The sequence below is a fragment of the Humulus lupulus genome, chromosome 7 (genome assembly GCF_963169125.1).
Source record: "Humulus lupulus chromosome 7, drHumLupu1.1, whole genome shotgun sequence".
NCBI lineage: Eukaryota > Viridiplantae > Streptophyta > Magnoliopsida > Rosales > Cannabaceae > Humulus > Humulus lupulus.
This window is the reverse complement of record NC_084799.1, coordinates 14,980,555-15,007,105: the sequence shown is the minus strand read 5'-3', so window position 1 is coordinate 15,007,105 and position 26,551 is coordinate 14,980,555. Positions and strand designations below refer to the sequence as shown.

Sequence of the window (26,551 nt, the reverse complement as noted above, 5' to 3'; positions counted from 1 at the left end):
TTACTGACATTAAACCAATCACATTTTCAGAAACATGTTTTCAGTCACTAAATTCAGATTTTCATTTCAGAATCCCACTTTTCAAAAATACAGTTTTCTAATCGCGAACCAATCAGACCCTAAGTGTGTGTACATATAAATATCCCTTTTATTAATAATGTTGTGTGTGTTACCATTAGAATAATGCTAAAGTCACTCACATTACATATAAAAATTGTGTAATTAATTTTATCTATTAATATTTTTAAATTTACCCAATCTTTTTAAATTTTGTGGTTTGTATTTGTTAAATATTATTGTGGTTTTGGGAAAAATTTTGTTTCTAGTTAAGATTAATTTTGCCCCCCTATAGGCCAATGTTAGGTACAGATTCATTCGGCTAACATTTTTTTTTTAAAAAAAAAATCGCTTCCACTCTACCTACCACTTCACTCACTAACTTCCCAAGTTCCAAACTCCTGAACCGTTGAATTCCTCCACCACCGTCGTGGCTCCGATGGCCGATTCCGCCGAACCCATCAAGATCATCACCGGCGCCGACTCCTTCGGTTGCGACCTCAAGGACACCTTGGTCGCCCACCTCCGCTCCCTCAACATCGAAGTTGAGGACCTCGGCACTTCTTCCTACTACTCCGTCGCTGCTGAGGTCGGTCGCCGAGTCTCCTCCGCTGTCGCAGCATCCTCCGATGATTCCAAAGCAGTCGAGACACGTGGCCTTCTCGCATGCGGAACCGGTGTCGGCGTCGCCATCTTCGCCAACAAGTTCCCAGGCGTTCTCGCGGCCACTTGCCTCACGCCTGCAGAGGCTCTTAACGCTCGATCAATCAACAACTCCAATGTCCTAGCCGTCTCCGGCATGTCGACTTCACCGGAATCCGCCATCGAAATCCTCGATACCTGGCTCAAGACTCCCTTCACATCGCCGTGCCCTGCCTCCGGGTCCGAGCCATGGCCGCAGGAGATTAAAAGTTTTCTAGAAAATTCGTTGACGGAGATGCCAAAGATCGGTGCCGAACTCCCTAAAATTGAAGATTCCACTTGCTCGATATGTAATTTGGTGAAGAGTCGGGTGCTTGGTCCGATCGATATGATCCCCGGTGGGTCCATGAAGATCTTAAGAGAAACTCCTACTACGGCGATAGTGAGGTTCAAAGCCGGGAGCGTTGAGCCTGCTCACCACCACACGTTTGGGCACGATTTGGTTGTGATTGAAGGGAAGAAGACGGTGTGGAATTTGACAAAGAAGGAAAGATTCGATTTGACCATTGGGGATTACTTGTTCACTCCTGCTGGCGATGTTCATAGAGTTCAGTATCATGAAGAGACTGAGTTTTTCATCAAGTGGGATGGCCATTGGGACATGTTCTTCGATGAAGATCTTGAGACTGCAAAGAAGGCTATTGAGAAAGAATCTGAAAATGGGTCAAAGTAAAATGATCCAAATATGCTACTGTAAGTTGATTTCTTTCAAGGTCTTTAAAGCTGGTTTCTTTAAAGGGTTTTGAGTAATTTGGATGAAGCTGATGTTGTGTGTGTGTGTGTGTGTGTGTGTGTGTATAATAAACAAGTTATGAGTATTTTGGATGAAGCTGATGTTGGATATGTATAATAAACAAGTTATTTGTCTATTAATAACATCTTGCGTGTGTATCCTTATCTCAACTTTTGATTTTGTTGTATTATTTTCTCTTCTTAATTATGATTAAGATGAATAGAATGGTTCCATGGAATGAGACTGAACTTACATTTTTTACTATGTTACAAAATAATACATGACTGGAATATAACACCACCTAATCTTTGACAATATGAGGTGGGATTTGCTTAATGCTCAAAGCAAGTTAATGAATAATCACTCATATGATGATTTAAACAAGACTAAGTTCGTCAGTAGTATTGGAAGCTTCTTCAAGGAGTTCGTCGAAATCAATGGCAAGCTTCTTCCGCAAAGCGACCAAATTTTCGCCAGCGTCACATATGTACGCAGAAGCTTGTCTGCCAGACAATGTTGCTCCTTCCATACTGTCTATGTAATCCTGTATAAGATGGATGCAAGCATTTTGTGTTCAAAATTCTTTCTTTGAGTCATTTAAACCAATTTAGTTGTTATGAAAACTATGCATATACTAGAACTTCTTTCATTGGGAATATGGTTGTAACCACCATTTCCAAAGAAAGGTGAACTTGCCTGTTTTGTATATGATCCTGCAAGGAAGAAATTTTGTATAGGCGTCTTCTGATCAGGTCTGAATGGATCTTTACCAGGGCCCTCTCGATAAAGAGATTGCCCGATTTTAACAACTGATGACCAAGTAACTTCTAACCCTTGGGATGATGGGAATAAAGTTAAAACCTGGAGAAGTAAAAACATAAGTAAACAGATAACATTTCTTATTCCAAATGAGACCTAAAAAGTTCTTTAGAAGGGTAACAACCTGTCTTGCCACTCTTTCTATGATTTGTTCATTTGTTAAGGGCATGTAAGGATCGCCGGGCGTCAGAACGCATCTGAAAAACCAGTCAGTATTAGGAAGGAAGTTGAACACAAAAGCAAAGCATTTCGTTGAATTACTTGAAATTTTGGGAAATATAACTGTTAAAATAGTAGTAATGTTTTCCTTACTGGAGAAGTGAACCTTGTCCCTCAATGTAGTAGTCAGCTGGAGAAGAAAGTGCTAGGTCTGCAAAACATGAGAAATCTGCGTCTGGAGTATAAAGAAGGTTATCCAATCCCACAGCTTTCTTTAGTTGCCTAAAAGTAAAAAAGTAACTGGCTATAAAGAAACGAAGCAAATCTATGTCTTCTTATTCACAGGACTCAAATAGGTTGAAAGAATCAGATGTAGATGAGAAAAGCACCTTGACTGTTCTAGATCTTGCAACTCAGTGACCCAGCCATTGTATCTAAGCTGCACCGTGACAACAGGCACTCCTACTAGTTCATAAATGTTATTGAAAAATTCTGATTCCCTCCATTGTTGTGGAAGTAATCTCTTAATTCCTGGGACATCACATGCTGAACCATACAAACAGAGATTTAGACACAACAGTCACCTGACATGAACAAACATTATTGACAGAGGAAAAAGAGAGTATACTACAAACCTGCAACATAAGCATCAGCTTTGACTATTTTCTTGTTAGTGGCCTAAGATAAAGTAAAAGAATACATTATCAGGCTTTAAAGTTGAAAAAGAAAGAAAAAACAAACAAACAAACAAATCCCAGATAGTAAAATTATTTTGCCTCAAGTTACATGGCCAGCACTTGTAAAGTAGAGTTGCCAGCTCTTGATCCAAACAATGAATCTCCCAAGATTGAAAATTTACAGCATGAGAAAATGATACCTTGGACAGGGCTAATCCTTTAACGTATATTTCTCCATTAGCAGATTTATCATACAGAATCTCTCTACATCCCCATCTAAGATGAAACCTATACCAGTAGAAGACAAGACTGAAAATGTTCAGAAATAACCCCAAAAAGGTGAAAATATAATCAAAATAGACCAGATTCCATCTAAAGTTTTCTGTTGTTCAACATTACCTGCCCCCTCTGTCAGTAATGTACTTTTTTATTGGACCACTCAAGTAAACATCTGGAGAACCCTTGAGCATGCGCAATAAGGAAGCCTCTGTCTTAGTTGCAAATAATGAGAATATAGTGAGCATACAACGAGCACTGATATTATCACAGTCAATAAATCCAAGTGCATATGCCACAGGATCCCACATTCTTTGAATACTCGTACGCGTACCACCTTTGGACAAGAACCAATCAGAGAAGCTAATCTGTGAAAATAGACAATTAAGAATCACAATACATAATTAAAGCACAGAATGATGAAAGCCAAAACTGTAAAGAACAAATGTATGTAAGGAAATGAGGATCAAGTTGTTAAATACACACACTGAATGGAATACAAAATTATACAAATAGATTTCTTACATTATCCAAATCTCGAATGTTCCTCATGGCTCCATCTGGATCAACAAGAGCCCTAACAACTGGACTTAAGGCAAGGGCCACAGCATTTCTAGCTTTATCATATGTCTGCATATAAAAAATGTCAAGAAGAAAATATGTAATAGCAACTCAAAAATGGTGTGGTAAGACTGCATTGTACAGCTATAAGGAGTACCTTTAGCTGATTTGTAGTTAAAAATGCATTAATGCCATGTAATGGTGCCCCGACCGGAAACCGAAAATCAAGTTCTGTTTCATCAAAAAATGAGAAATGTATGTTTAGGATTAAGACTGCATACAGGTGTCCCCGGTTTGGAAAAAGCAGAAAACCTTGAAAACAAAAATTAGTTGGAAACAATTGTAAGGTAAGACGTGATACAATAAGGTCAAGCATTCGAACTTACCACCTATTTCACCCCCTTTGTTCACAAAAGTGTGAGTATGATCCTTTACAAGTAGATTTTTCTCTGCACCAACCTAAATTTAAATGGAGTAACAATAAAACTTTTAGAAACCATATAAGCATATTGTCTAAAATAGCAGATGCCATGAATGCTTAATTTTAAAAATTCTCCATACAGATGACTCCTTGTAACATCTTTATTCACCTTTTTCATTAACCGGAAAAGATTGTTATAGCAACCGAAGAAAACGTGAAGTCCCATTTCAATGTGGTTTCCATGTTTATCAACAAAAGATCCTACTTTGCCGCCTATAAAAGACCTTGAATCGTATATATCCACCTGAAGAAACCCAACTACAGTTATAACTGCTGTCCTTGGAATAAGAAAATCATATAACACAAGCTTACTGGAAGAAATCACTCTGAAATAGTCAAATGTCCAAACTTCCAATGATCTCAGTTGGGGGGTAACATAGTGCTGGGAGAGCCATTGTATCCAAGTAATGAAGGAAAAAAGGAAAGACTTTTTAAACATAAAGTAACACTGCAATGAGTTAGAAAAGGGAAGTGAACCTCATGGCCCTGATCTAAAAGCTCAACTGCGGTTGACATCCCTGCCAATCCAGCACCAATGATAGCCACTTTCAACTTGGGCCCTCGATAGTGCTCAGGTTCAGGTGGAAACAACCCCTTTGGAGCTGATTGATCAAGAGCGCAAATCAGTAAAACAAGAACAAGACTAGAAGCTTCAACAACAGGTAAGCTTGTCCTAAACCAGAGATGCAGTCTATACTTTTGTTTTATTATTGACACAACAACTGCATGATCAGGTACTTATTTAATCCCATAAGTGATAATAAACTCTGATGTTTTTCCCCATTAAATATGATAACAATGGGAACATGGGATGTCTGGCAAAGCCATTTCCAACCCAATTTGTTTAAAGGAATTGCTTTAAGCCCAAAAATACTTGCTCAATTTAGTCGTACCATGTAAAACAGATAAAATAAGATAACAAGTCAGTCAATTCATAGTGCAAACTGTAAAACTTATCAGCGTACACGTTCTAATAAAGATAGACATAGTATCAGTCAAATGAAGAAAAATGTCAACAAAATATATATATATATACATATATATCCATTAATCAGAGAAAACCAATATCCCCAAAAGAAGAAAGGATTACCATTTACACTCATGTCAGAAACATTAGAGTCCAAAGAAGAGCGAACACAGAAAGACCCACCACGAGTCCTCAGCGAATTCACAAAAGAGCGAGAAGAAGAGGATGCGAACCCAACAACTTCCAAACGATTTCCAGTGAAGGACGAGGCCGGTAAAAGTACCCAAGAAGCCATAATTGAAGCTTCAGAGACCAAAAATTAGCCCTTTATAGCTACAGCTACTGGGTTGGCGCATCAGGCGCTGTAAAAAGAGGCAGAGAAGTTGGAATAAACGGAGACCAAACCCAATAATCGATATATATATAGAGAGAGAGAGAGAGAGGTATCTGAGTATCTGAGGCGGAGAAGATGCTCGGGTTGGGAAATTTGTCAGCTAATTGAGAGCTTAGGGAGAGACACGTAATGCGGAGGAGTGAGGTTTGGACTGCCTTTGGAGGTTAATTAATGAATTGAATTAGAGTCAAACAACAAGGGAAACAATGAGATGAGATGAGATGAGATGAGATGAGATGAGATGAGTCATGAGAGTGGTCGTTCCTCCATCTAACTCTACTAGGTCAGTGTAGTGTAGTGCGCCACTAAGTTTTGGGAGTGGATCTATATCCTTATTACAATGATAGTATTAGACAACGGAAAATGGATGCATAGATATTGTCCCAACCTATTATTGAAAATTAAATAATGGTATCATTTTACATATGAATATTGATATAATATAAAGGGTTTGTATTTTTCTTTAGATCACGTATTTTTATCAATTACTTTTTGAGTCTTATATTTCGTAAAATATTTCAAATAGACTTATAAACTCGCATTTTGATGAACAAAAAACGTGAATATAACAACACAATTGTTAGGTAGAATGATTATGTTTTAGTTCTGAATTATTTTTGATTTTAGTTAAAAAAAAATTAATCAAAATCGAGTTTAGGGGTCTATTTGAACTATTTTATAAAATATATAGTCTAAAAAATAATTTATCAAAACACATGGTTGAAAGAAGTAATAAGATAAAATATATGGTCCAAAAAAGTATAATCCCTAAAATATATAAGGAGACACTGGTAAATTCTTTTCCCATTTTAGAAACATGCATCAGTTGTAATTCTAAAAAAAAATATATGAGGCGTACATTATAGTTATAGGGGACCTCTCACACATTTTTACGAAATTCTAGATAATTTAAAGTAGTGAAATCAAGATTTAAATTGTTTCTCGATATAAGAATAATTTCTATTTTATTATAAAAACTTGTCCTACTTTGGGCCAGTTATAAATGAATGACTTCTAAAATGTAATTATTTATAACTATAATGTACATTATCATATAAAATTTTGTGGTATTATAACTTATTCATGTGATGAAAATAAGTTGTTAGGTCATTTTCAGGAAACTATTTGTAACTCCCACTCCATTCTACTAGTGTATTATAACAATTATGAAAATAAGAGAATATATTATTTTTATTCATACTTTTGAGTACAATACAATGTTAATTGAAGGCTGGAGCTATTAAGTGAAGTGGAAGAATAACTAATGAAAACGCAATTATAATACCCATGGGCACTTCATTAGTATAATACCTATAGAATAATAATGCAAATTACAAGCAAACAATCACTAAATTTATGGGCAATGAAAAGAAATTCATGATTGGAGGATGAATTTATCTAGAAGGATAAGAGATGAAAAAGTTGTTGCAAGTAAATGGTTGAAGGAACAAGTATTTATAAGACAAAAACTAACCGTTATGACCATTGGTGAATAATGATCTGATTGTTGGAAACAGTAACCTGACTGTTGGGGATATAGTTATTGTAACAGTATTCTATTGTGGGATTTTAACAATTCTAAGTTGTTGAAGTAAATAACATATTAAAATAATTAATTTATGGATGTTAGAGAATTTTTTTTCAAAAAAGTTTGTGAGTCAAAAATGTTGAACTAAGTAATATAATAAGATTGTGAAGTTTTCATTTTTTTGGTTACTATTCACCAGGTACTATTTATGACACTGTTCGTAGTGGGTCCCACAGTAGGGTTCACATGGGTCCTGCAGCGGGGTCTGCCCCATGGGTCCCACATGTTGATGCAGTAGTGATACAGTGATGACTTCAGCAAATTACTATGCTTGATATTTTAGATATTTTATTATTTTACTATGCAACATAGTAACCCAAGATTTTTATATAAATAGGCTCTTCCAAAATTCATTTTGAAATACAAAACCTCATTTTCTTTCACTCACTCTGCCTAAAAATCATCTTAGCATTCTTTAAAGCTCTAAGATCTAGGAGAAATTATGTCGGTGGTGCTAGCCTACGAAGACCTTTTAGGTAAGTTGTTATCCCCAAAATTTCAGTTCGATGACGTGGTAATCAGAAGTGACAAGTGGCAATGCATGGTCAGTAAATGGCACATTAATAGTCAATAAATGTGTTGGCTCTTCGGAGTTGTGATAAAGTGATCTGACCGATCTGATAGAATTTTTGTCCGACCGGTGAAGATTTTTGACTGACCAGAGATGTGTCATGTTAGACCGGTGGAATGCATGGCCGACCGGTGAAGTATTTGACCGACCAGTGAGGTGCTTGGCCGACCAGTGGAGTACATGGCCGACCGGTCAAATGTTTTGGCTGACCAGTTTTTCTCCAAGGAGTGTCGTCGACTTTCTGAATAGATTATTGTTATGCAAGTGAAGTTCCATCAACAGCTTAGACTAGAATCAGTCGTGCCTACGAGGGAATCTCTCAGATTATCCCAAAGAAGTAGTGTATTGTTGTATTTTAAATATTATTATTAACAAAATATTGTAAGAGTAACAGAAAGGACCCGGTCAAAGGGAATATCTGATGTACGATCCATGAGCCTATAAATAAATGGCTCATGGCATCATTTTGGGGATCTGATCTTTTTAGACTGAGAAAAACTCTCTAGTTTGGAGACTTTGGGACTGTGACTTGGGGTATTCTTGGGGCATTTTCTAAGAGAGTTTAGAGAGAGAAACTATGTATTTTCCTACTTACACTTAAGAAACTCAATTGGCTCAAGTTCATCTGATCTTAAGTGTAGGATATATATCACAACTTCAAGTGAATTAGGCTATTACCAATAAATTGGGGCTGAACCACTAGAAAATTATCTGTGTCGTATTTTTCTCTTGAAGGTTCATTGTAGTTTTGACGTTTACTCATCGTTGGCCAAAATTGTGGTCAACATAAGCTACTTCCCGAGCCTTTTAGTTTAGTTACTTAGCTATTATTTATATATAAATTATTTTACTATGTCGTTATAATCCCAAAATTTATATATAGATTATTTTACTATGTCGTTATAATGCCAAAATTTATATATAGATTATGTTATAATGTCGTTATAATGTCAAAAATTATACATATATATTATTTTACCATATCGTTATAATGCCAAAATTTATATATAGATTATTTTACTATGTCGTTATAATGCCTGTTGACGCGGTTCTTCGCCAACAGGTAATTAAGAGAAGAAGAGAAATGGATTAGTGCTGAAAGTAGAACCGTCACAGATGAAATTTTAGAGAATGAACTAGGTGACTCAAGACACGTTTTTAAGTGGTTCAAAGGTTAAAATCCTTCTACTCCACTAGTCAATATTATTGATATATTCTGGATTTTTGGTTACAAAGTGTATATCTCTTCTGAGACTATTTTTTCCAACCCTTATCAACTCCCAGGGTCTCCATATTTATAGGAGGAGGCACCTGGAAGTTGGTAAGGAGGTCATCCCGTGACCTTATTATTTGTCATATCAACTCTGTGACACTCATGATTAATTCCTAAACCTGACACATAAGTATGGTCAAATCGATAGATAAGGAGATAATGGGCCGCACGGCCCAACCCAGCCGTGGGTGTCTGAATACGCACGTTCCTGCTGCGTGTCCGAGAAGTTAGGGAGATATCAGACACGTGATGTCAAATATAGGCACGTTTATCTTGCGTGTGTTGACTTTACAAAGGGTCAGAGATCTAGGAGAAGCAGCTCGTACCACGAGCTGCTTCCCTGACCCGACCTTCGGCCTCAAGGATTCCTTCCCCCAGTCTTGGGCAGCCTTGGCGAGTTCTTGAGGATGCCTCGAGCTAAGGGGATACGACCTGGAAAACAGGATCTCCGACCTAGGGAAGTTTACGGACTAACCTTGATTAGTCCGAGGCTCGACCTGCTAATCAGCCCGTGGGAAAACCAGGGCGTACATCTGCCCCCCAAGCTCCTGCTCGTGGTATATGACATCATATATAGAAGACCACAGTAGGGGCTTTTAGACTTCCCCACAACCCTTCACATTCCACTTTTTGTGCAGGCGTCTGATACGTGGAACGTCGTGGGTGGTGACGGTACGTTTTACGAGAACCGCATTTAATGGCCTAGTCTAAGCCCAGCCGTCGTTTCGTATTTCGAGTGGAAGGCCTCGGATCCCTCACTAGGGTCATCCAAGAGCCTTCTACACGTGATCCTTCACGTATATAAAAAGGGGGTGGCCACCCTACGCACGGGCCACCCCTTCATTCAAAATTTCCCAAATTTCTTTCCTTCTTCCCTCTCTAACTTTCAGAAAAACGAAACCCTCGCCTTCGTTGCTGCCATTTTCATTGTTCAAGAAGCTTAGGCGCACGAGTTTCTCCGAAGCTTTGGAAGCTATTTCATCGACGAATCTCCTATCAACGCAGCATTCTCTTCGACCTTCCAGCCATATACTGTAAGTTTCTTGACCCTGTTCATTTTGAAAACATGTTACTGTAGCTTAGGTAAAAAATTTTACTGTAGCTGCATGCAAGGGTTTTCTGGGTTGCGTGGATAAGGAGGGTGACAGTCCTCTTTAGGCTAGGCCATACTTGTTGTAGGAAATCGCCTTAGAGCCTGGGTTTCAGGATGCTTTTTCTGGGACATTTTCTATGTAGGAGTTTTGGGAATTTTGGGTGCAAAACCGGGTAGCTTAGGGAATACGCCTCATGGGCGGTTTTGCAATTCCTGCCTACTGAAACTTTCCTCCCAAGGCAAATTTCACTCTGAACCTCCTAACACGCGAATTCCGAGTAATCTGGGATCTGTTGGGAGTATACGCGCGTGTTCACTGAACCGCGTGGTTCCACTTCCCACGAGCTGGGCTTTCCTCAGCTCGTGCAAATAATAATTATTCTTCCTCCCGCTTGGGTCGCCTTTTCTAAAATGTTTTCTTGTGTTCACTAGGCGACCAGATGGCTCCAAAAAAGAACCTTCCTCAGAAGAACGTTGGAAGATCGGCCTCCCGGCAGGAGAAGGGAAAGGCGGTGATGCCTAGCTCGCCGATCCCCCACTTTGGGCCGGCCGTGGAGAAACAAGTCGAGGTGGCCCCCGACGCATTCTTTGAGGCGGAGAGAATCGTCTCAAAGGTAACCGATCAGGTGAAGATCAACAAACTCTTCCTCACCCACAAGATCCCACTGGGGAAAGCCTCAGTCATAGCTCGACCTGCTGCGGAGGGCGAGCGGAGCTGCACGCCGCTAGACGAATCGTTTGCGGCCTGGAGTGGTGAACACTTCAAGGCAGGGGCCTTCCTCCCCCTGGATCAGTACTTCGCTGATTTCCTGAACTACGTGGGGTTGGCCCCTTTTCAGCTCCCCCCCAACTCCTACCGTCTGTTGGCAGGGTTGAGGTACTTGTTCAAGAAGCAGGAGTGGGAGGTCCCTACTCCTGCTGATATTTTATATTTCTTTTGCCTCAAAGCCAGCCCGGATCAGCGGGGGCGAGGTGACGGGTTTTACTATTTAACCTGTTTTCCTAATACGGCGGCGGTCATCGAGCTGCCAAGCCATCCAAATGACTTCAAGGACCAGTTCTTCATGTCAACTGGGTTCCGGAACTGTGAGCACCACTACTTCAACCGTCCTTGTAAGTGAAACCTGACCTTAGCTCGCCTTTTAAGTGTTGTTTAATTTTAGCTCCTCCCGTATTCCATTCTGATTCCAGCCTAATCTTGCAGCCATCTACGCGAGGACCGAGAAGTCTGCGACCCTCGGGGGTCAATATGAAACACTGGTGGGCTTGCCCCCCAGTGAAAAGGACTATCGCGTGCTCGTGACGGACGAGACGATGGTGTTCTGCAAACTGATTTTTCCAAATCAGACTCTGAACCTGAAGAGGCCTCGGGGGCCGCCCCCAGCTCGCGCAAACAAACCTATCACCGTGGAGGAGGTCGCGGAAGAGGAGGATGAGGAGGACAAAACGGCTGAAGTTCCGCTCGTGAGGAATAGGAAGAGGAACTTGGAGGTCGCCCAAGGGGTGGACGAGGAGAGGATCCAATCCGGAGCAGCCGCGGGTCCTTCCGACCAAGGTAACCCTCTCTTGCTTAGGAATGTAGATAGGGCCACTGCGGACCCCAGCCTGGTTAGGTTCAATCCTAGGCAGATCGTCCATCGCCACCGAAGGAACCCGGACCTGAACACACTCCTGCTCTATTGTGTTGACCGGCTCGTGCTGGATCACCAGGATAGTCGGCCTAGGGGTACCATAGTAGTAGATAACACCCTAGCTTTTAGGTCGATCATTTTTTAGGAGTATGGGACCAATTTACGCACATGGCTATCACTCCAGAGAGGTATCTATGCTCCGGGGCTTAGGCAGTATGTAGAAGAGTCTAGTCCCGAGTCAGAACCGGACCCAGAACTTGCGCCTGTTCGGGAAATAATCATCTTAGGTTCTTCCAGCTCGGGGGGTAGGGCTCCTTTAGTATTCGTATACTTTTTGCCTTTAACCTTTTGCTTTTATTCTGCCTGATTGCTAACTTGTAATAACCATGTTTTTTGTTTTCGTAGAAGAGATGTCTCAGCCCGAGGATAGTGTGCGGGACATAGACTTCGGGGGGAGTCCCCCGGCAGGGCCAAGATTGAAAAGGCTCTGAGGGTCCAAGAGCACGGCTGGGGGCTCCACCAAATCTCCGGCAAAGGAGAAGGAAAAAACCCCACCATCACAGGTCGGGGGGGCAATTCTTCTTGCTGGCGAAGCAGGACACATGCCCCCGCCGACCCAGCGATCTCCCTCAGCCGTCCAGGACGTGGGAACGGAGGTCGTGACTCCGGCTGTAGTGGCCCCCGGCGTACGCATCACGGTCGACGCCCAGGATCTGGAGAAGTTCCCAGAAGCCTTTCGGGGGACGGTGTATGAATCGGCGAGCTACGCCGTCAAACATTTCTACAAGTTCAAAGAGAAGGAGCTCCGGGCTATTGAGACACTGAGCCCGGTCCACGTAATAGAGTCATCGATGGACATGACCCTAACGATAAGCTGCCCCATTCTTTTAAGGCTTTACCCCTTACACACCGCCTTATTTTTCCACTTAGCCGATTTATCTCCCATTTCTCGCAGGGCATCGCTGCCGTACACCGAGGCATCGCCAGGACCAGAGCTCAGCTCGAGGAGATGAGGGCTGGTCGCCAGGCCGCCCTTTAGGAGGCTCAGGTGGCAAAAGATGCGCTGGCGACCTCGAAGGCCGAGTTAGAGAGGACCCGCTCGAAGTTCAAAGAGCTTGAGACATCCCTTGCCACCTCACGAACTGACCTCGAGGCAGCGAAGACCGAGGCCCAGGCCGCCCTTGAAGCTGAACGGGCCACCTCGGAACAGTCCATGCAGGAACTGTTCTATCGTTGCTGGGCCCACAACCCGGAGGCTGACTTCTCCTTCATGCCGTCGGGTCTCTGGGCGCGCTTGTTGATGAAGTTCCAAGCCCGCTTTGACAAAGAGGTGCCGCCTTCGGAGACTGGGGAAGCCTCTGGTGCGGCGGAGCAGGATGAGACCGCGACCTCCAAGGGGCCGACCGACGGGGCTTAGGGCGTTTTTTTCTTCTCTTTATTTTGAAGTATTTTATGTAATCTTTAGCACGAGGTATTTTTTCCTCGAGACAATTTGCCTTGCAATTTTAACTTGTGTATTTCTTCATGCTTTCGGCTATAATACACATATTTTGTTGTTTGATAAACTTAGTTCTTGTTAACCGTTATTTATATCCCGAGCCCTTTAAGAAGAACCACGATCAATAAATTTAAGTTAACTTCTAAGTTTTATGACCCGGTTAAAACCAGGAGCTTATTTTGAAAACTTAGTTCGTGTCAACTTCTTATCCATATCTCGTGCTCTTTAAGAAGAACCACGATCAATAAATTTAAGTTAACTTCTAAGTTTTATGACCCGGTTAAAACCAGGAGCTTATTTTGAAAACTTAGTTCGCGTCAACTTTTTATCCATATCGCGTGCTCTTTAAGAAGAACCACGATCAATAAATTTAACTTAACTTCTAAGTTTTATGACCCGGTTAAAACCAGGAGCTTATTTTGAAAACTTAGTTCGCGTCAACTTTTTATCCATATCTCGTGCTCTTTAAGAAGAACCACGATCAATAAATTTAAGTTAACTTCTAAGTTTTATGACCCGGTTAAAACCAGGATAGGACTTAGTTCGCGTTAACCCTTATACATTGATAAGAATCAACACCTAAGTCGTTAAGGAGACCTGGTTATATCCAGGTACCATATGCCCCCCAAGTAACTGGGAAAGGGTCTTTCGTGGTTACTTTAAGATTACACTTGCAAAAAAAAAAAAGAAAAACTTGATTTTTATTAATACATAAAAAGTGGCCTTCCAGGCCTTACAAGTGGATCATTGATAATATTTCTTCAAGTGGATGGCGTTCCAAGTACGTGGGACTGCCCCTCCATCAAGTCGAGCTAACTTACAAGTTCCTTCCTTGATGACTTCAATGACCTGGAATGGTCCTTCCCAGTTCGGTCCTAAGACTCCATCCTTGGAATCTTTTCCGGGCAGGAAAACTCTTCTTAGGACCAAGTCGCCAACGCTAAAGGTACGTTTTTTGACTTTTGCGTTGAAGTAGCGAGCGATCTTTTGCTGGTAATGGGCGAGCTGGAGTTGCGAATCCTCTTGCCTTTCATCGATAAGGTCTAGGGAATGGCATAGGAGCTCGTGGTTCTTATCTTGGTTGTAGGACTGGACCCTATGCGACGGAACTTTAATTTCCACGGGGAGGACTGCTTCATTCCCAAAGGTTAGGGAGAAAGGAGTGTGACCCGTAGGAGTTCGATGCGAGGTCCGATATGCCCAAAGGACCTGGGGGAGCTGTTCTGGCCAGACCCCCTTTGCCTCATCTAGCCTCTTCTTGAGACTCGCCTTTAGAGTTTTGTTGACAGCCTCGACCTGGCCGTTTGCCTGAGGATAGGCCACAGAGGAGAAGCTTTTCACAATCCCGTGCCTTTCACAAAACTCAGTGAACAGGTCGCTGTCGAACTGAGTGTCGTTGTCGGAGACAATCTTCTTCGACAGGCCGAACTGACAGATGATGCTTTTAACCACAAAGTCGAGTACCTTCTTCGATGTTATCATTGCCAACGGCTCTGCCTCGGCCCACTTAGTAAAGTAGTCGATGGCCACCACGGCGTAGCGGACCCCGCCCTTTCCAGTAGGCAGGGCGCCTACTAAATCTATCCCCCAAACAGCGAATGGCCAAGGGGCCGAGATCATTTTTAGTTCGACTGGAGGAGCTCGGGCAACCGCAGCGAAGCGCTGGCACTTGTCGCACTTTTTCACATATGAAATCGAGTCTTTGGACAGAGTTGGCCAGTAATAACCTTGCCTGAGAACCTTCAAGGCCAGGCTTTGCCCCCCAGCATGGTCTCTGCAGAATCCTTCGTGAATGTCTTGCAAGATGGTCTGTGCCTCATCTGGATGAACGCACCGGAGGAGAGGTAGGGAGTGTCCACGTCGGTACAACACACCATCGACCAGCGTGTACCTCGGAGCTTGATACAAGACTCGCCGTGCATCGCTACACTCTTCAGGCAGCTTGCCTTCGACGAGATACTCAAGAATGGGGGTCATCCAGGTCGGCCTGGCATCAATCATCTCGACCTCAGCCCAATCTCCCTCTATACTTGGTTCTTTTAAGAATTCTATTGGCACTAACCCCAGGGTTTCTGTCTCTCCCGAGGTGGCGAGTTTGGCTAGAGCATCTGCGTTGGCGTTCTGTTCCCGAGGTATCTGTTCGATCGATCCTCGCTCAAATGCGGACAGCTCAGTTTTTACCTTCGCCAAATAGGCGGCCATCTTCGGTCCCCGTGCCTGATATTCGCCTAGAACCTGGTTTAACACGAGCTGGGAGTCACTAAAGCACTGGACGGAGCTCGCCTTTAACTCCTGAGCTACCCTTAGCCCAGCTAACAAAGCTTCGTACTCTGCCTCATTGTTGGACGCCTTGAACCCGAACCTTAGCGCCGAGTGGAACTTATGTCCCTCGGGGGATATTAGAATGATTCCAGCCCCGGAGCCGTTCTCGATAGATGAACCATCAACGAAGATCTTCCACGACGAATGCGGCGAGGCGACTTGAAGTAGGCCTTCTGATGGATCCTCCTGGAATCCCGCGCATTCCGCCACGAAGTCAGCCAACGCCTGACTTTTTATTGCAGTTCGTGGAGTATAGAAGATCTCAAACTGACCGAGCTCGACCGCCCATTTTAACAAACGTCCCGATGCTTCAGACTTTTGCAAAACCTGCCTTAGAGGCTGATCGGTCATGACGTGTATCGAGTGGGACTAGAAATACGGTCTGAGCTTTCGCGAGGCTGTGATTAGGCAAAACGCCAGTTTTTCCATCAGTGGGTACCGTGACTCTGCTCCGAGGAGTCTCTTGCTGATGTAGTAGACTGGCTTTTGAACTTGGTCCTCTTCTCGTACTAGCACGGCGCTAGCTGCATCCTCCGTGACGGCCATGTAGAGGAAAAGAGGCTCTCCTGCCCTGGGCTTGGACAGCACGGGCGATTCAGCCAGATGCGCCTTCAGATCGAGGAATGCGTTTTCGCACTCTACTGTCCACTCAAATTTCTTGTTTCCCCGGAGCAGGTTGTAAAAGGGCAAACACTTGTCGGTCGATTTGGAAATGAACCGGTTGAGTGCCGCCACTCTTCCTATGAGGCCTTGGACGTCTTTCCGCGACCTGGGGGAAGGAAGCTCGAGCAGTGACCTGATTTTGTCGGGGTTTGCCTCGATTCCTCGGGTATTGACTATGAACCCTAGGAATTTCCCTGATGCGACACCGAACGTGCATTTCTGAGGATTGAGCCTCATGCCGTATTCCCGTAGTATTTTAAAACATTCTTCCAGGTCGGAAACATGGTTGTCGGCAGTCTTTGACTTGACGAGCATGTCATCAACATACACCTTCATGTTCTTTCCGATCTGGTCCGTGAACATTCTGTTTACTAGCCTCTGGTAGGTAGCTCCGGCATTCTTCAGACCAAACGGCATGACCTTATAGCAATAGACATTCGTTGGGGTCATGAAGCTGGTATGCTCCTGGTCCGCCGGGTTCATCGCGATCTGATTGTAGCCTGAGTACGCGTCCATGAAGGACATGAGCTCGTGTCCCGCCGTAGCATCCACCAACTGATCGATCCTAGGCAATGGAAAGCAATCCTTGGGGCAGGCTTTATTCAGGTTGGAGAAATCAATGCAAGTCCGCCATTTCCCGTTGGGCTTTGGAACTAGCACGGGATTGGCGACCCAAATTGGAAATTTGGCTTCGCGGATAAAGCCACACTTTTTGAGTCGGGCCACTTCTTCTTCTAGGGCTTCAGCTCGGGTTGTTCCTAAACGCCTTTGCTTTTGAGACTTGGCAGGAACGCTTTTATCCAGATGGAGCATGTGCATGATGACACTCGGACTAATCGCCACCATGTCCTCGTGGGACCATGCGAATACGTCCAAGCTATTCTTCAGAAACGTAATCAGCTCCTCCTTTCTCTTGTCGCAGAGGTTCTTCCCAAGCTTAACCGTCCGTGACGGATTTTGTTTATCAATGTTCACCTCCTCGAGCTCCTCAATAGCCTGGAGCTCGGATCTGTCCTCGCCTACTCGGGGGTCAATGTCCTCACTCAAGGCGATCTTTTCCTCTTCGGGATTCTGAGGTTTTTCAATCTCAGGAGCCGCCAAGGGTCCCTGAGATTCCTCCTCGCCCTGAATGGCCATTGCCAGCTGCCCGGGTTTAGACTTTCCCTTCATGGAAATGCTGTAGCATTCCCTGGCAGCGAGCTGATCGCCCTTGATGGTGCAGATTCCTGTTGAAGTAGGGAACTTCATGGCGAGGTGTCGAATGGAAGTGATGGCCTCGAAAGCTATGAGCGTAGGCCGTCCCAAAATGGCGTTGTAGGCAGCGGAGCAGTCAATGACCACGAACTCCAGTAGCTTGGAGACTGTCCGAGACTCTTCTCCTAGGGTGATCACCAGCTCGATCGTCCCTATCGCTGCCGATCCTTCTCCCGAAAAACCATATAGAATCATGGAGGTCGCCTTTAGCTCGGTGACGGTTAGACCCATCTTTTCTAATGTGGATCGGAATAGGAGGTTCACCGAGCTTCCGTTGTCCACCAACACTCTCCTCACTTTCCGGTTGGTGAGCTGGACTGCTACGACCAAGGGATCATTATGGGGGAATTGGACGTGACCTGCGTCTTCCTCCGTAAAAGTAATCGGTTGCTTCTCTAACCGCTGCTGTTTTGACTGACGCTGCTCCGGAATGAACTCCGCTCCGTTGTGGGCCTTTAACTCATTCACATACCTCTTCTGGGCGCCTCTGCTCGTGCCAGCCATGTGCGGTCCTCCAGAGATGGTGGATATCTCTCCTTCGACCACGGGAGGAGGGACGTCCTGATCTACCCGAGGCCCGGGCTGACTGGCTGGGACTTCTGGAGCGGGTCGACCTGCTGGGACCCTGTTTCGTGAATATTGCGCCAAGGGGCCTGCTCGGATGAGAGTCTCTTTCTCATCCTTTAGATGCCTGCAATCGTCGGTATTGTGGTCGACGTCGTTATGGAAACGACAGAATTTTGAAGTATCTCTCTTTCCCTTGTGGTGTTTCAATGGCTCCGGCCTCTTCCATGGGACCCGAGTAGAGTTGGCTAGGAAGATGATTTCCCTGGACTGGGTGAGCTCGGTATATGCTGTGAACACGGGCTTGAATTTATCCACAGACTTATTCTTCTTTTGACCGTGCTGGCTGTTTTCACCATTTCCCTTCCTTTTGCCACCACCGGGCTGGTTGTTCTGCGCGTCACCGGGGATCGCCACCACGATCTCTGTCCCCGCTCCAGCGGGCTTCTCGGGAATCTGGCTGGTCCCCGCGGCTGAAGCTTCAGCTTCTTCTAAGTTTATCCACTCTTGGGCTCTGTTAAGGAATTCGTTAACCGAGCTGACTCCCTTCCTCTGAATATCTTTCCACAGGTTTCCCCCGACCAAGATTCCGGTTCTCATGGCCATGAGCTTAGAGTTATCGTCAGCGTCTCGGGCTCGAGCAGCGACATTTGCGAATCTGCTCAAGTAAGCTTTCAGCATTTCACCGGGCTGCTGTCACACGTTAGCTAGGGAATCGGCTTAGACTCGGGCGGCCTGGGAGGCGCGGAATGCCCTTTTGAAGTCAGCTGAGAAAGTCTTCCAGGAGCTGATTGAGTGTCTTTTACTCTGCTTGAACCACTACCTGGCAAGTCCGATCAGTGTGGAAAGGAAGATCAAGCAACGCAGCTCCGGGCCAATGTTATGAGCCATCATTAGGGTGTTGAACATCCCCAAATGGTCCGACGGGTCCCCGTCCCCGTTGAACTTTGACAAGTAGGGCATACGGAAACCAGACGGGTATGCCGTCGCTGCTATATTGGGGGCGAAGAGTTCCATTTCGTCCCCCGAATCATACTCGTCTTTTTCTTTTTCTGTTAGGAGCTTCCTCATCAGTTCCTCCATCTGAGTTAGGCGCTCGAGGGTTTGGTCCTGAGATCCTGGGTTATTCCGGGGCTGTTCCACAGCTCCGGACCCATTGTACATATTAGGTGGGTTGTTGCCCCTCCTATCTTGAGATAGGTTATTCGGGACATTCCCTCCGTTACGTACTTCGGATCGGATTTCCGCCGAGCGGGCCTGACTACCATCCCTAGCCCTGTCCTCTCTGTGGGAGTTGAGGCGATCTCGAAGGTCGCCTCCCTGGGTGGTCTGGTGGCTCTGTGCCGAACTCAGTCGCTGACGCAGGTCTCCTCCGGAGAGATCACTCCGGCGGCTGCCGGTCCAATGACTCCTGCCGAATAGGCTTGGAGTCCGCCTTTGGTGGTGAGGACTTGAGCTTTCTTCAGGCGCCCTGCTATGCCGGAAAGGTCCCGCTGATGGTGGGTCTCTCCTACTACTCCCGTAAGCCGGGATGTCTCGGAAAGGCCGAGGAGACGGATATCTGATTGGAGAAGGAGGATGCCTGACTGGGGAGGCGATCCTAGTTCCGTCTGGACGGATCAAATTTGGTGGGGGCCTTTCGGCCCTGCCAGCTTGCTGGTCCCGCTCTGGGCGAGCTGGATGAGGCGTAGGACGGTCTTCTGGGATGGGCTGACGTCGCTAGCCCTCCCCGGATCTCCTTCGGGAATTTCCTCGTGCTCTCCTGGGCGTTCTCGAGGAAGGTTGAGAACTAGGAGTTGACGTCCTGACCGAACGGTTGTATTGTTGTTGTCCGACCCCAGGCATTTCCCTGAAGTTGGCCTCTTGATGGTGCGATGAAAGGGTGGAGTTGGCTACTGGAAGTCTATCCGAATGGCTATGCTTGGACCGACTACCCCGACGAGACTTAGGAGCCTCACCTTGCCTCTCTCCAACATTAGCGTTGGTTGTGAGAGGGGGTAATCGGGCCAGGATATCCTGGATTTGTCGACTAGCAGTGGCCAACTAGCTCCTCAGCTGAGCGTTCTCCATCTCCACCGCAGTATAATAACACGGGTTCGGATTAGGTGGCCGGGGTGCCGAACTACCAGTATCGTCTTGGCCCGCCGGCTGCTTTCCTGGCCTCTGTTGGACTTCAGGAATTTGTTCATTAGGGATGGCAATATGGTGGGCCTCCTGCCCATCCTGCTGCTCTGTTTCGTTTCCATGCCTGGATCGAGTGGTCACCATAGTTGGATGTTTGTGGCAGCACTAATTGAACTTGCTCTCAACGAAAGCACCAAACTGTTGACGCAGTTCTTCGCCAACAGGTAATTAAGAGAAGAAGAGAAAGGGATTAGTGCTGAAAGTAGATACGTCACAGATGAAATCTTAGAGAATGAACTAGGTGACTCAAGACACGTTTTTAAGTGGTTCAAAGGTTAAAATCCTTCTACTCCACTAGTCAATATTATTGATATATTATGGATTTTTGGTTACAAAGTGTATATCTCTTCTGAGACTATTTTTTCCAACCCTTATCAACTCCCAGGGTCTCCATATTTATAGGAGGAGGCACCTGGAAGTTGGTAAGGAGGTCATCCCGTGACCTTATTATTTGTCATATCAACTCTGTGACACTCATGATTAATTCCTAAACTTGACACATAAGTATGGTCAAATCGATAGATAAGGAGATAATGGGCCGCACGGCCAACCCAGCCGTGGGTGTCTAAATACGCACGTTCCTGCTGCGTGTCCGAGAAGTCAGGGAGATATCGGACACGTGATGTCAGATATAGGCACGTTTATCTTGCGTGTGTTGACTTTACAAAGGGTCAGAGATCTAGGAGAAGCAGCTCATACCACGAGCTGCTTCCCTGACCCGACCTTCGGCCTCAAGGATTCCTTCCCCCAGTCTTGGGCAGCCTTGGCGAGTTCTTGAGGATACCTCGAGCTAAGGGGATACGACCTGGAAAACAGGATCTCCGACCTGGGGAAGTTTACGGACTAACCTTGATTAGTCCGAGGCTCGACCTGCTAATCAGCCCGTGGGAAAACCAGGGCGTACAATGCCCAAATTTATATATAGATTATTTACTATGCCATTACAATGCCAAAATTAAAATATAAATTATTTTTAATGTATCATTATAATGCTAAAATTTATATAGGCTATGATCACACTTTGGACATTTTATAACCTTATGTGGACTATTATATGGATTTTTTATACCCTTATGTGGACTATTATATGAAATTTTATTATATGACCTTATTCCCTATTATTATTGTTGACTGCGTTTTTAGCCAACGACAAGCCTTCAAGAGAATGTAAAACGACACAGACAGTTTATGAACAAAAAGTAAATAACACAAGAGATTTTTATAGTGGTTCAGCCCCGATTGTCGGTAATAGCCTAATCCACTTAGAGTTGTGATTTATAGACCTATACTCAAGATCAGATGGACTGAGCCAACTGAGTTTCTTCAGTACAGATTGTGAAAATACAAGAGTTCTCTCAAATATCAGCACTTTCTCTCTCTAGAATACTCAGACCCAATTTTCTCTCTCTAGAAAGAAGAAGCAGCAGAAGCCCCCTTCTCATCCCATAAGCCCTTTATTTATAGGCTTAGGGTCATACATACGGTATCCCTTAGAACCGGGATATTTTATTATTCATCTTATATTTATATTACAAGAAATATTTAAAATACAACTGATTCCTCAATTTGAGTGAGGAGTGAGAGATTCCCGGGTGTCTTGTTGAAGTTGTTTCGGGGATTTTGACGTAGTCTCACATGCATGTTGATTACTCCTTCAAGCTTTCCTTGGACCAAAGGTCATGCAAGCTTGGCTCTCCTCGGACCAAGGTGGTCCGAACCAACTCCCTTGGCACCTCACCTCGGGTAAGTCCGAGCTTACCTCCTCCAATCAAGGTCCGATCGGACCTTGTGGCCCTTTCCTCGGACCAAGGTGGTCCGAGCCAACCTCATTGGAATCTCACCTTGGACAAGTGTGAGGCACTCTCCTTTAGTATCTCCCAACTATGTCCGATCAGACATTGTATAGGCTCTCCTTGTCAAAATCTAAGTCTCCATTCTTGACTTGCATGGGACTCCTCCTCCTTAGCTACTTACCTTGGACACGTTCGAGCCAACACTTAGGAAACCTTGGGAGGCTTACCTCAGACACACCCTTGGGGTCTCCTAGGACCACATCCTCCTTGGGGTCTCCTAGGACCACTTTCTCTTTGGGGTCTCCTAAGACCACTTTCTTGAGTTCTCCTCGGACCTCATCCTTGGGTTCTCCTAGGATCACTCTCTTGAGGTCTCCTAGGACCACACCCTCCTTGGGGTCTCCTAGGACCACTCCCCTTAGCTCTCCTAGGATCAAGGTGCACTTGGCTTGGTTATGACATCTTTCAGGCAGTCCAAATTCTTCATTAGTCTACCGGGTCACTTTATCACAACTCTGAGGAGTCAATGTATTTATTGACTATTAACGTGTCTTTTACTGACCATGTACTGCCACTTGTCATATTTATTGCCACGTCCTTGATCTCCAATTTTTGGGTATAATAATTATGAATTGGTATTATGATCTGGACATTTCCATATGACCATGGCCACGACTTCTAGACCGGGATCTTGCCATGGACAATTATAGTATGACCATGCGCCTGGACATAAAATATATAATAAAATAGGAAAAATAGAATAATAACAATTATAAACTAAAATTACACCATGTAGATTTTATGTAAGTTAATAGTTTGTGTTTTTATCAGGAAGCTAACAATTTCGGTTGTTTTATCAGGACGCGAGGTAAGTAGAATCCTTGCAATGCCCTGGATAACCCAAGACTATAACGCCCTGGTTACCCCAAGACAGTTACGGTGAACTTTGAACCATGATTTTAACTCGCTACCCAAGTCATTTAGTTAAAAACGTGTGTCTAGGTGTTATTAATAAGTTAAGGTGGAAAATAAATCAAAAGGAAATGATATATTTTATTTTAAACATAAAATTGTTCATGGGCCCATAAAAATGTTTACAAGTTATTTACAATGCAAAACGATCATTACTGTATAAAATTTACAACTCGTCGATCTAAGCGGAAAAAATAGGGTAAACCCCCTAGTTCCCCTGAGAACTCTTTGGCCGTGGTGGTCAAGCGGTCACGTATGTACACATCGCCACCTAAGCTCTTCACTCAAGGTTGGGTGAGCTTTTCCTTCCCTTTACCTGCACCACATAGCACCCATGAGCCAAAGCCCAGCATGAAAGCACAATAATGCATATAAATATTATCAAATGAATATCATTATAATCATACAGAGCTTATAGCCCTGAACAGATGAGTGACTGATGGGTAAGTCACTACGGGGCTCGGCGCCCATAGCCATGTGACTAAATAGTCACCGGGGCTTGCTGGCCCTAGCTCTAAATGACTAGCCTTTGGCTAGACAAGTGCTTTTAGTTTTCATCGAACTTGAGGTCGGTCCGGCATTAATGCTCATTTGAGTCATTTAATGCAGATGTCGATTAGATCTAATCTTTGTCGGTTTGCGTTAACACGCTAAGACCGTTCTTGACTTATGAGTTAATACCATGTGACCAGTGCTCAGTACCACTGCCGAACTTGACTAATGAGTCACAGCTTCATGGTTGATACTGACACCATTGCCAATTCTGACTATTTAGTCAGTGCCATACACAAGTGAGCAAGATTTGCTAAGCATTTAATATTCAATCCATGTCCATATTCAAACATTCAACATGCCTCATGAATAACCATGCATGTCACATATGTGGTACAACTTTCTTACCTCGGGTTCGAGCGAGAAATAATAAAGGAACGACCCTTGAGAATGATCTGCTCTTTAGTTCCTTAGCGGTCACCTAATCATAACCAATTGGAATTCATTAATAAAGTAAATCAATAAGAGGTTCACAATCTAAAACCTCACTTTCGGGACCGATCCCACACTCTCAGGACCAATCCTACACTCTCGGGACTCCCAATCCACCCAAACAGGGTAAAGGAACCCATTCCCGAGCCTTAAAAGTCATCCTGAGCCCTAAAATAGGCTTCCTAGAAAATGGACTAGCGCTGGGGCGCTGCTGGATGGCGCTAGGGCACTGTCCCAAGTTAGAGAGATCCAGCTCTCTACCCTGCCTAGTGTGACGTGCTACGTCATGACACACCTTTAGGGGGGCATTTTGTATATATGAGCATGCCTTGGTGCTTGATCATTAGTCAAGTCTTGCACCAAGTAACCTCATGGGTAGGGGATGGCACTTTTGTAATTATGCCTATGTCTCCCAAGAAAAAATCATATATGTTCCTGGGAAGACTTCATTTCCTTAGAAAGCTCCTTAGGGGGAGGTGACCTGGTGACTTAAGGAAACACCATGGCTGTTACGCCTTGGTTACCCCAGAATAGTTACGGTGAACGGTGAACCGAAAATTTGACCTGCTACCCGAGTCCTTTGGTTAAAAACGTGCTCTAAGTGTTATTAACAGGTTAAGGTGAAAAAAAAATAATAATAAAAAGGAAAGGATATATTTCATTAAATATATAAACTGCTCATGAGCTATTCAAAACATTTACAAGTTGTTTACAGTACAAAATGGTCATTACTGTTTTAAATTTACAAACCCGCCGACCTAAGTGGCAAAATAGGGTAAACCCCCTAGTTCCTCTGAGAACTCCTTGGCCGTTGTGGTCAAGCAGCCGCATATGTACACATCACCACCTAAGCTCTCCACTCAAGGCTGGGTGAGCTTTTCTTTCCCTTTACCTGCACCACATAACACCCATGAGCCAAGGCCCAGCAAGAAAACAAAATATAGCATGATATAATAGCAACAATGACCATAATAATCATTCAGGACTATCAGTCCCAAACAGATAGGTGACAGTCGCAAAAGTCACTAAATTGGGAATAGCTCCCTTCAGCCTTGTGACGATAGGGTCACCGAGGCTTATCAGGTAAATAAACCTTTTCTTTAGCTTAAACAGGATAGGTGCATGGTGACTGGTCACCAACATAACCTTCATCATGACCATAGAGTCATAACCCCGGAACATCGTTCCCTAGCAATGTGACAAGCGGTCACCTGGGCCTTAGGCCCTGGCTCAGAGTAACTAGTCATAGACTAGCCAAGCGCTTATAAGTTCATCGACCTTAGGGTCGGTCCAGTGTTAATGCCTTAGAGTCATTCAACACTGATATCGATTAGATCTAATCTTCATTCGGCCCTGCGTTCAGGACGCTTATGCCGTTTTTGACTCTTAGGTCAATATCCCTGACTAGTCAGTGCCATATACAAGTAAGAAACATTCACTAGCATTTAATATGCAATCCATGTCCACATTTATCAATCAACATGTGTCAATAACAATCACGCATGTCAGATATACACAGGGTGCAGTTTTCTTACCTCAGATTCAAGCTAGAATGAATAAAGGAACGACCTCAGAGAACGATCAACTTTTAGTCCTTTAGCGGTCACCTAGTCATAACCAAATACGAGACATCATTAATAATAATAATCAACATAGGTTCCCAAACCAATATCTAGCCTCCGGGACATCAATCCAAACTAATCCAAGTAGTAGGAATGATCTCGAGGCCTAAAACTATGTTCCCGAGGTCAAAACATGCAATCGGGGAGAAAACTGACCAAGGGTTGCGGCCCTAACACCTTGGGCCGCGGCCCCCAGAACATCCTGAAGCAAGGGCCGCGACGCCCATCAGGCACAACATCCCCACCTGCTTCTTCAAGCAAGGGCCGTGGCCCCCAACCCTGGGCCATTCCCAAACACGTTTTCAACTTCCCAAAGCCTCCAAAATCATACCTAAACATTCTCCAATCACCAAATCAAAGTTCCCAAGCTTCCCAATGACTCAAAACTATCAAAACCCAAGGTTCAATCAAGTCAAAAACTCAATGATTCACAAAGTCCAATTCAAAGCTTAAAAACTCTAAAAACTCAAAACTTTAAACTTAGATTACCTTCGATTGGGTGGTTTCTCGTCAAATCCTTCGGTCAAGAAGCTTCTAATCTTTCCTAGGATCGCTATGCCTCGATCCTCGCTTGATTCCGACTCCTAGAACTCAAGATTTCTTCGAAAAGGCTTCGAACAGTAAAAATGAACTACGGGAAGAGAACGAGAGGTTTTCTAACGTACGTTCTATCTGACAAGCTACTTCGAGCTTAAGTAACCTCAGATAAAACC

The 26,551-nt window shown here is 44.2% G+C and overlaps 2 protein-coding genes across 2 annotated transcripts; one reads left to right on the top strand and one right to left on the bottom strand.

Annotated features, from left to right (window-relative positions):
* The first annotated feature begins 377 nt into the window (after nucleotides 1-377).
* On the top strand, nucleotides 378-1,650 carry LOC133790778 (DNA damage-repair/toleration protein DRT102). The gene has a single exon (XM_062228538.1). It carries the CDS (start codon nucleotides 497-499, stop codon nucleotides 1,430-1,432), a length of 936 nt encoding a protein of 311 aa, XP_062084522.1. The 5' UTR covers nucleotides 378-496; the 3' UTR covers nucleotides 1,433-1,650.
* Nucleotides 1,651-1,730: 80 nt separating this feature from the next.
* LOC133790777 (zeta-carotene desaturase, chloroplastic/chromoplastic) lies at nucleotides 1,731-6,044 on the bottom strand. Its single transcript, XM_062228537.1, has 14 exons — nucleotides 5,556-6,044; nucleotides 4,943-5,067; nucleotides 4,575-4,709; nucleotides 4,371-4,443; nucleotides 4,142-4,215; nucleotides 3,949-4,053; nucleotides 3,547-3,791; nucleotides 3,348-3,435; nucleotides 3,106-3,148; nucleotides 2,860-3,016; nucleotides 2,624-2,752; nucleotides 2,436-2,508; nucleotides 2,189-2,353; nucleotides 1,731-2,036 (listed from the first exon to the last, which is right to left on the bottom strand). Exons 1-14 carry the CDS (start codon nucleotides 5,725-5,727, stop codon nucleotides 1,869-1,871), a joined length of 1,752 nt encoding a protein of 583 aa, XP_062084521.1. The 5' UTR covers nucleotides 5,728-6,044; the 3' UTR covers nucleotides 1,731-1,868.
* Between the last annotated feature and the right edge of the window lie 20,507 nt (nucleotides 6,045-26,551).

What these genes read in the sequence shown, in the direction of transcription:
- LOC133790778 (XM_062228538.1), top strand. Translation starts at nt 497, where the DNA reads ATGGCCGATTCCGCCGAACCCATCAAGATCATCACCGGCGCCGACTCC.
- LOC133790777 (XM_062228537.1), bottom strand. Translation starts at nt 5,727, where the DNA reads ATGGCTTCTTGGGTACTTTTACCGGCCTCGTCCTTCACTGGAAATCGT. An exon ending in TTTTAGATCAGGGCCATGAG is followed by an intron (nt 4,710 to 4,942) that starts GTTCACTTCCCT and finishes GGGTTTCTTCAG; the next exon opens with GTGGATATATACGATTCAAG. An exon ending in GGACAAGGTTCACTTCTCCA is followed by an intron (nt 2,509 to 2,623) that starts GTAAGGAAAACA and finishes CTGGTTTTTCAG; the next exon opens with ATGCGTTCTGACGCCCGGCG.